The sequence below is a fragment of the Cajanus cajan genome, chromosome 2 (genome assembly GCF_000230855.2).
Source record: "Cajanus cajan strain Asha chromosome 2, NIPB_CcT2T_4, whole genome shotgun sequence".
NCBI classification, from domain to species: domain Eukaryota; kingdom Viridiplantae; phylum Streptophyta; class Magnoliopsida; order Fabales; family Fabaceae; genus Cajanus; species Cajanus cajan.
Window position 1 is genome coordinate 80,930,304 of NC_138518.1, and position 8,458 is coordinate 80,938,761.

Genomic DNA, 8,458 nt, shown 5'->3' on the forward strand with positions numbered 1-8,458 from the left:
AACCACTGTTGGGTTTTTAGCTGGGGCCCCGTATCCATCTCATTATTTCCAATAACTATCAATTTATTTTTTTCCCATTCCACCTGTCAAAATATATTACATTTTTTTTAAGCCCACTCTATTCTTTTGTTTCTATTTTTATCTTACGTGCCACTCAAATATTTGATTTGGGGCATTAGAATCCAAGATTTGTAGAATTTTATTCTTTTTCAATTTGTACAAAAAATTTTGGGGTTTGCTAAATTGATTGGTACATACATAGATAGATACAATAATCATAATAATATACACATGCAATTGAATTTGCATTTGGGTTTTCTTTGATGTGTTGATTTGTGAAGGAATTTTGGTGGTTAATTCTTCTGTACGCAACAGTTGTCGTTTCAATTCAGAAGGTGGAAACAATTTTTTGCGAAGAACTTTGCTGCATTGAGTATGTTTGCGTTCTGCATTTGTTGTTGCTTTTCTTTTCTTGTTTTTATTTTTGTTTTTGTTTTTGTTTTTGCTTTTAGCAGTTTTTAAGGTCTGTTTGGGGTCAGTTAGTTGGGTAATAGATAAGTGGGAAACTGTTTGTGGAATATTTCTTTGGTTAATTGGGACTCTGAAAAGGTTAGTTACAATGGTCTCTGTTCTCGTTGCAGGCTGCATAACTTGTTCAATTGGGTTTATCCTTCATTTTACAATTTGCATTGAATGAAACAGTTGAAATTGGCTGCAGAATCTCACGCCAAAGAGGTTGGTTTTTTCTTTCTTTCTTTCTTTCTATTGGATGTAAACCTTGGCAATGTGCTATGTGTTTTAGAGCGTTTCTTAGTCGTGTGCTGTTCATCTGTTTAAATTTTCTATCCTCTGTTATTATGGATCACAACAAATTGCAGATCTTTTCCTTGTTTATGGAATTTGAAAACTGATGCTATTTTGTTGTATCTTTTCCTTTCTTTCTTTCTTTCTTTTTAATCTTTTCTCATTCTGCTTATGACTTTGTGATTGTGTTGTGATAGCTATTGCTGTTTCACATTTGGTATTTCTAGTTTAGTTGCTGTGCTAATTTCTGCTCCCCAGAAGGATGATGGTAATTTACCCAGGAATTGTAAACCCTTAGCTTTTTACTGTAGGCAGGCCTTTACATGTTATATGACTTTTCTTTTCTGGGGTTTGGAAAGATTGGAAATTTCCCACTCAGGTGGTCTGATGACTAAGTAATTTGTTTAGCATTTTGGAACGTTTTATGTCTGGCATTCGATCGCGGTTTTGTATTGAATTGCATTTTTGTTATACAGTTTCATGAGCATTGCATGCATTTGAAATTTGAAAATGTTAATCTAATTCTATATCTTGTTAAAGCTTAAAAATAAGAGGTAGCATTCTTTTTTGAGCTATGAAAATGCGATTTACTTAAATTTAGTGAATCTTTCAGTCATCGTTTCAAGTGTTTTTTATTCAGCTATGATACTGAAGTTTTGGTTTCTACAAGGTGGCATCCTGTTATCTTTTAATTCTGAGAGTTATCTCCAATCCTGCAGCAAAGTCAATACTGTTACTTTCTCACTTCTTTTTATATTTGATTTTGGGAATTTTTTGAGGAAGCTTATGCAAATAAGAGGTCCTACTTGGGACTTCAATCAAATTTAAAATCTATCTCATGGCTTCCACTGCTGATACCTAACAAGTATAACAAAACAAAGGGCATCAAAGTTGTATGACTTGTTTTAGAAGATTAGATGGCACTAACTGCATGATCGAGTCATTATTCTGGCTTTACCAGAAACTCCAGAAATTCCACACGATTTCTAGCTGGTGTAACACAAATGCTTGGCTATTTCTTTAATTTGTTTTTCATGAGATTGCAATTCACTGATTATCTTTGTGCCTTCATACTTTTACTTATGTACACTTTCAGTTCAATCTCTTTGAAATTAAGCTGTAAGCTGTTACAGTGTTTGAATCAATCCCTTTGGAAAGGACATACTGTGGCTGTAATAATATGGATCTTTGCTAGATTTTGATGTTTCTTCCAATAAATTTTTATTGAGTCAACAAATTTAGCATTCTTACACGTGATATTTTGCAGGACAATCCTCTTAGAAATAAGCCAGAAATGGAAAATGCACTTGAGTCTTCTGGCAGTCCACGACATAGAAAGGTATTTAGCATGATCAACTGCACTGTGACTGTGTCTTGGTGTACTCAATGAAATCAGATACTAATTTCAGTCTTTTAAACATATTTCCTATAAATATCAGTATGGATATTCAAAAGAAAAAATCAATTTAAAAATTATTTTATATGTATATTGTTGTCATGCTGCAGATAGCAGCCAGATGGGATCCGCTTGGAGCATGTCGGCCTACAATTGATGAAGCACCTGTGTTTTATCCAACTATCGAGGTGCATATAATTGTGATATTATTATTATAGCTTTTGGTGGTGGTAATATTGTATTTTAAATTAACCTTTTTGTTTATACTCTTCTTATCAGGAGTTTGAAGACACACTTGGCTACTTAGCTAAGATTCGCCCCCAAGCTGAACCTTATGGCATATGTAGAATCGTCCCTCCAGCTTGCTGGGTACCACCTTGCCCTCTTAAGGAGAAAGATTTATGGGAAAATGCAAAATTTCCCACTCGTATTCAGCAAGTTGACTTGCTTCAGAACAGGGAGCCCATGAAAAAGAAAATTAGGGGAAGGAAACGAAAACGTAGAAAGCAGTCAAAGATGGGCATGGGTAGGAGAACTGCCAAATCAGGTTCTGAAGCTAATGTTGCTTCTGAACCTGATGAGAAGTTTGGATTCCAATCAGGGTCAGCTTTCACACTTCAAGACTTTCAGCAATATGCTAATGTTTTTAAAAATTGCTATTTTGGATTGAATGGCACCAATGAACATGGAAAAGTTAGTTATAATAGTCACCAGCAGAGATGGGGGCCCTCTGTGGAGGAAATTGAAGGCGAATACTGGCGAATAATAGAGAAACCAACCGATGAGGTTGAGGTACTATTTGCAGTTTGTTGATGACATTGTTAGTGTTATTGTCACATAATTAAGCAAAGAAATTATATATTATTTTGTTATTTTTTGTAGGTGTATTATGGAGCTGACTTGGAAACAGGAGCACTTGGAAGTGGTTTTCCTAAGACATCATCCTTAACTAAGAATGATTCAGATTTGTATGCTCTGTCTGGCTGGAATCTGAATAACTTCCCTCGATTGCCAGGTTCTGCATTATGTTTTGAAGGAAGTGATATCTCAGGAGTTGTAGTTCCATGGCTGTATGTTGGAATGTGCTTTTCCTCATTTTGCTGGGTAAGTAGTGAGAACTACGTTTTTTTTTGAAGTCTAAATCTACAAAAGAACAATGTTTAAAGCATAAAAGATATTATTACTTATTTTCATTTGAATCACTTTCTGTATTAGTCTATTGAGTTATGTAGTTTGTAGTTATTTTTCATGAAAGCTGAGTTGAAATTTTTAACATCTGTCTCTTTTATAAAAAATATAATTTAATTAAATGTTCAATGGAGAAGATAAACTACTAGAACTAGTATTAGACATAGACTAGAATATAGACAGGGGTCACTATGAACTGCATGATTACTGAATCATGTCTAATATAATAGAATCCTCAGCATGCATTCTCTCATAATATTTTAGGTTCCACTGCTTAATGTCGATTTGTTTGAAATATTGAGCTATAAAGCAAGTAATAATGTCTTGAATTTTGCATTTCTTTTGTTTCAGATCTTCACACTTTCCTATAAAAACTAACACCTTTTTCTCATTTCCTCTCCTTGGAACAGCATGTGGAGGACCATCATCTTTATTCACTTAATTATCTGCATTGGGGTGACCCAAAAGTATGGTATGGAGTACCTGGAAGCCATGCTCCAGGTTTGGAAGATGCGATGAGAAAGTACTTGCCTGATTTATTTGAAGAACAACCAAATCTACTCAATGAATTGGTATACTCCTTGGATTTGTACTTCCCTCATTGATTTCAGTTTTTCGGTTGCTTTCATTCTGTTTCCATATAGAAATTTCATAAACACAGACTTTAGAGTGTCACTTCATGTTTTAGTTAAAGGCATGACGCTCTGATCCCCCAGGGTTGTTCGCCCTGTGTTGGAGATGAAAAACTATTTTTGGGCCTCCACTTGGCAACACATGTATTTAGGTTATCCAATCCATGACATAATATTTAAGTCACTATGAACAAGTGATCAAGATTTTGACCCTTATTTCCCCCTTCTTGATAATTAAGTTCAATTTTAGCACTAGATATGATAGACTTTTAACTATCCACACTTCAAGCCTTAGTAGCCCTTGTGCGAGTAGATATAAAATAGATATAAAATAAGGGACGAGTCAGTGTCTAATGGCATGATGTTATATGTTAAAAGTTGCACCTTTGCTAATAGATCAAGCTTTCGGCGTGGTGGTAAAACACTCTAGGTCATATCACCTGCATTTTTCAAGTTATCCTTAGTTACTTAAAGGTATATTAAAGATTGTTTTGTAGCATGCTGAATATGACAATTCTGTTTCTACCAAAGCACACTTTCTTATCTCTCAGTAACTGTCTAGCACATCTGATCATATCTCATTCAAGAGTTAGATATTTTAGTATTCTTTGTGTAGTAGAGTTTGGGAGCTGTATTATGATTCTAGTCATTACGATTTCATCTTGGAGCAGGTGACTCAGTTATCTCCTTCAATTCTTAAATCTGAGGGGGTGCCTGTGCATCGCACTGTCCAGCATGTCGGGGAATTTGTTGTTACCTTTCCAAGGGCATACCACTGTGGCTTCAATTGTGGCTTCAACTGTGCAGAGGCTGTGAATGTGGCTCCTTTTGATTGGTTTGTGCATGGACAGAATGCTGCTGAGCTTTACAGTCTGCAGTGCCGTAAGACTTCTCTGTCTCATGACAAGTTATTATTTGGATGTGCTCAGGAAGCCGTGCATGCCCTCGCACAGCGAACTTTTCATGGAAAAGAAAATCCAAAATATATAAAATGGACAAGTGCTTGTGGGAAAGATGGAGTTCTTACCAAGGCAGTTAAGGTAATGATTTTGCATACTCTCTTCTCTTTGATCATAACCATTCCACGTATTTTGAAATCTTCATAACACTTCAATGGGCATTTATTATTTAATTTTAGTTCTGATGCAAGTATCTGTTCTTCATTTCATTTTTTTTTAACGTTTTGTTATCCTATTTTTTGACAGACAAGGATAACTATGGAAAAGGAGAGGCTTGACTGTCTTCCAACTCATTTAAAGATTCTGAAGATGGACAGTGAGTTTGATTCTTTTAAGGAAAGGGAATGCTTCTCTTGCTTCTATGACTTGCACCTATCTGCTGTAGGTTGCAAGTGCTCTCCCGATAGTTATTCTTGTCTCAGGCATGCAAATTTGTTTTGCTCATGTGAAATGGGCAAAAAATTTGTTTTGGTTCGTTATACTATGAATGAACTAAGTACATTGGTTGAAGCATTAGAAGGAGAATCGCATGCTATTGAGATGTGGTCAAATAGAAACACTGGGATGGTTTATGCTACTGCCAAGGATGCTTGCATGTGTAAACAAGATATGGATAGTGCCATGTGCCAGACCCAGAGTTACAAAGAAGGGAAGAATTCAACTTATTGTGCAGGAACTAATGATAAGTCAAATTCAAATATACCAAGCAGTTCTGGCAGTCACATTTCTGCAGAGTTAGTCCACTCAGAGTTTCACTATGAAACTTTAAGTGCACCATATGACACTAAAAATTGTCATAAAGATAATTTAAATAAAAAAATCTTGGTCATGGGCAATGAAGTTAAGGTGGAGAAGGGAGGTTCTGTGGATTTGAATATTGATGTTATATCTGGCGAGCCTGGAAATGATTTTCTGCATGCTGCTGATTACCATCATAATAAGGGTGTTCCACAAGTGGAAAAAGTCTTCTATGCAGAAACCAGAAAGGAACAAGACAACATGGAACCTGGTGCTGGTTGTATTGCATCCTTGGAGAAAGAATCATGTTCAAGGGATGGTCAAAATTCTTGTACACTTGATGGTTATAAATTGTTTGGGGTGGATCTGCAGAGGCATTCTGATTATGGAGAGAAACTCAACAATGTACTTAAGATGCACAATGTCGAAAACTCCAATACAAGTATATCTTTGACAAACCAAAGCTTCTTAATGCAGAAGTTTGATATTGTTGTTGAGCCTGTAAATTTCGGCTCTGTTATGTTTGGAAAGCTGTGGTGCAGTAAGCATGCAATATATCCAAAAGGTAAGCTGCAGTAGGTTCTTTTCTGGGCTTGTACTATACATTCTATTATTTTTGTATGAGTTTAACATTTTCTTTGTTTTGGTAAATTTATGAAGGATACAAAAGTCGTGTTAAGTTCTTCAGCATTCTTGATCCACCAAGAATTTGTAACTATCTTTCTGAAGTTTTCGATGCTGGATTTCTTGGGCCTCTTTTCAAGGTATCATTCCTGTCCTTGTTTCTGTTTTATATTTAAAATAATATCGACAATTTTCTGTTTCTAGATATATGTATTACACAACTTATTTAATAAAATAAATATGAGTTAAGGTTTACAGTGCTATTCACTTATTCACAAAAAATTATGGGTATCTCTCTTCAATCCTTTTTTTTTTTTCTCTCTAGGTGCAGCAGGCTTGTAATTTTGTGTTCAAGGCTTCCGTTGGCTGTAGTACGGTTCATTTGTATAAAATACAATGCTAAATATTTTCAGAAAAGACTTTTATCTATCAACACAATGTTTGTGGGAATGTGGGATAGGTTGCTTTCTTAGGTTTTTTTGTGGGTTTCAGTTGATGTTTTCTTTAGAGGGGGAAGGGGTTCTCTTTCTAGCTTGCACAAGGATTTGGGAGTTGAGCTATCATATTTTTATTTTCTTTATTTAAATTATTTTAATCACCTTGAAAATGTCTCTTTATTATGCTGCAGCTGAATTCCATTTTTTAATAATCTCCTTTCATCTTAAACTTTAAAGTTATTGATGTTCCATTATATATTATTGGGATGACTATTGTGCTGTCTTCTTTTTTGCAATTTTTCTTAGATATTTTCTGGAGAAACTCAGCTGTTGCTAATTTTTCATTGAACAGAAATTTTTATGCACATCAATGATGTCTGAAAATTCATGGAATTGACAATCTAAAATAATATTAGTAAAACCAAGTGATAGTTGATTTCTTTGTTATTTTATTTTTAATTTTATGGTATTTGCACTGATATATCTTTCAGTTTAAGTATACTTTTTTTTCTCATTCATTCAGGTTACCATGGAAGAACATCCAAGTCAGGCTTTCACAAACACCTCAGCAGATAATTGTTGGGAAACAGTTTTCGACAAACTAAATCATGAAATTAAGAGACGAAGGAGTAGAGGTGAAATGGAACTTCCTCCCTTGGAACTTCTGCAGAGCATTACTGGTCATAAAATGTTTGGATTTCTTTCACCTTCCATTGTTCAGGTAATGAAAACTCATGACGGATGTTTAAGATATTTACACCATTCTTTTCTAATATAATCATATAATTCAGAAATTGGATATTGTCTTGAACTAATTTTGTTGCACTAGTTTAATGTAGCGTATCATGTTCTGACTTATGATGTTTTAATTTATTCTGAAAAACTTTTTCAGACCATTGAAGCTCAGGATCCCAATCATCAATGCGTCGAATACTGGAATCACAAAGAAGTTGTCTCTGAATCTTCAAACAGTGCCATTGATAACTGTAAGTTCAGTCCTAGTTCAAGTAACTCTCTAAGTGATGTCAAGACGAAATTATTTGGCGTGGGTTTGATAAAGCATGAACAAGATAACATCAGAGAAAGTTGTGATTCATTTGAAGAGATGAAATTGGTGTTACAAGGATTCTTGAAAAAGGCAAGTCCTGTTGAATTAAGTGTCATGCATAAGTTATTCAGCTCTGATGCACAGTTCACTGAGTGGAGAGCGACAATTATAACGATGGTGGAGGAAATCCAGAAAGCTTGTCCATAAAATATATGATCACTGACCTTGGATAGTCATTTCAGAATAGTCATTAGTGAGTTTCTTTCTTTCGGTGACCAATTAAATTGAAGATGGTGCTGAGTTAAAGTCAAGATAAAATTTTGCTACTTGCCCGGTATCAATGACCTGTTCAGAGATGGATAATGCTATTGACCCATTTTCCTTTTGAATTTATATTTACTTTTGATGGCCTCGTCTGCAACATTGGTAGTATTTAGGTTTTACATTTTTCTTCCTTAGTGATCTCCATACTCTAATTTCTGTATATAAACAAAAAATAAATGTTATTGCTATACATGATGATAAGAGTAGGAGGAATACATGGAGAGTCTGAAATTTGGAATAAGTTTCTTCTTGCTCAGAATATTGGATATCTGAGCTTAGTTTCAAGCAAAAGCATGCATAAATTTCTA

The 8,458-nt window shown here is 34.8% G+C and overlaps 1 protein-coding gene across 2 annotated transcripts; it reads left to right on the top strand.

Annotated features, from left to right (window-relative positions):
- LOC109799763 (lysine-specific demethylase JMJ18) lies at positions 1–8,458 on the top strand. Of its 2 annotated transcripts, none has more exons than XM_083069284.1 (12): positions 1–433; positions 642–735; positions 2,072–2,143; positions 2,311–2,388; positions 2,480–2,992; positions 3,083–3,304; positions 3,799–3,960; positions 4,692–5,060; positions 5,226–6,282; positions 6,378–6,481; positions 6,667–6,712; positions 7,302–7,492. In XM_083069284.1, exons 2-12 carry the CDS (start codon positions 694–696, stop codon positions 7,352–7,354), a joined length of 2,718 nt encoding a protein of 905 aa, XP_082925410.1. In that variant the 5' UTR covers positions 1–433; positions 642–693; the 3' UTR covers positions 7,355–7,492. The 2 variants fall into 2 exon arrangements, with proteins under 2 accessions (XP_082925410.1, XP_020215974.1); XM_020360385.3 differs by lacking the exon at positions 6,667–6,712 and adding an exon at positions 7,671–8,458 and having other exon boundaries at positions 32–433; positions 7,302–7,499.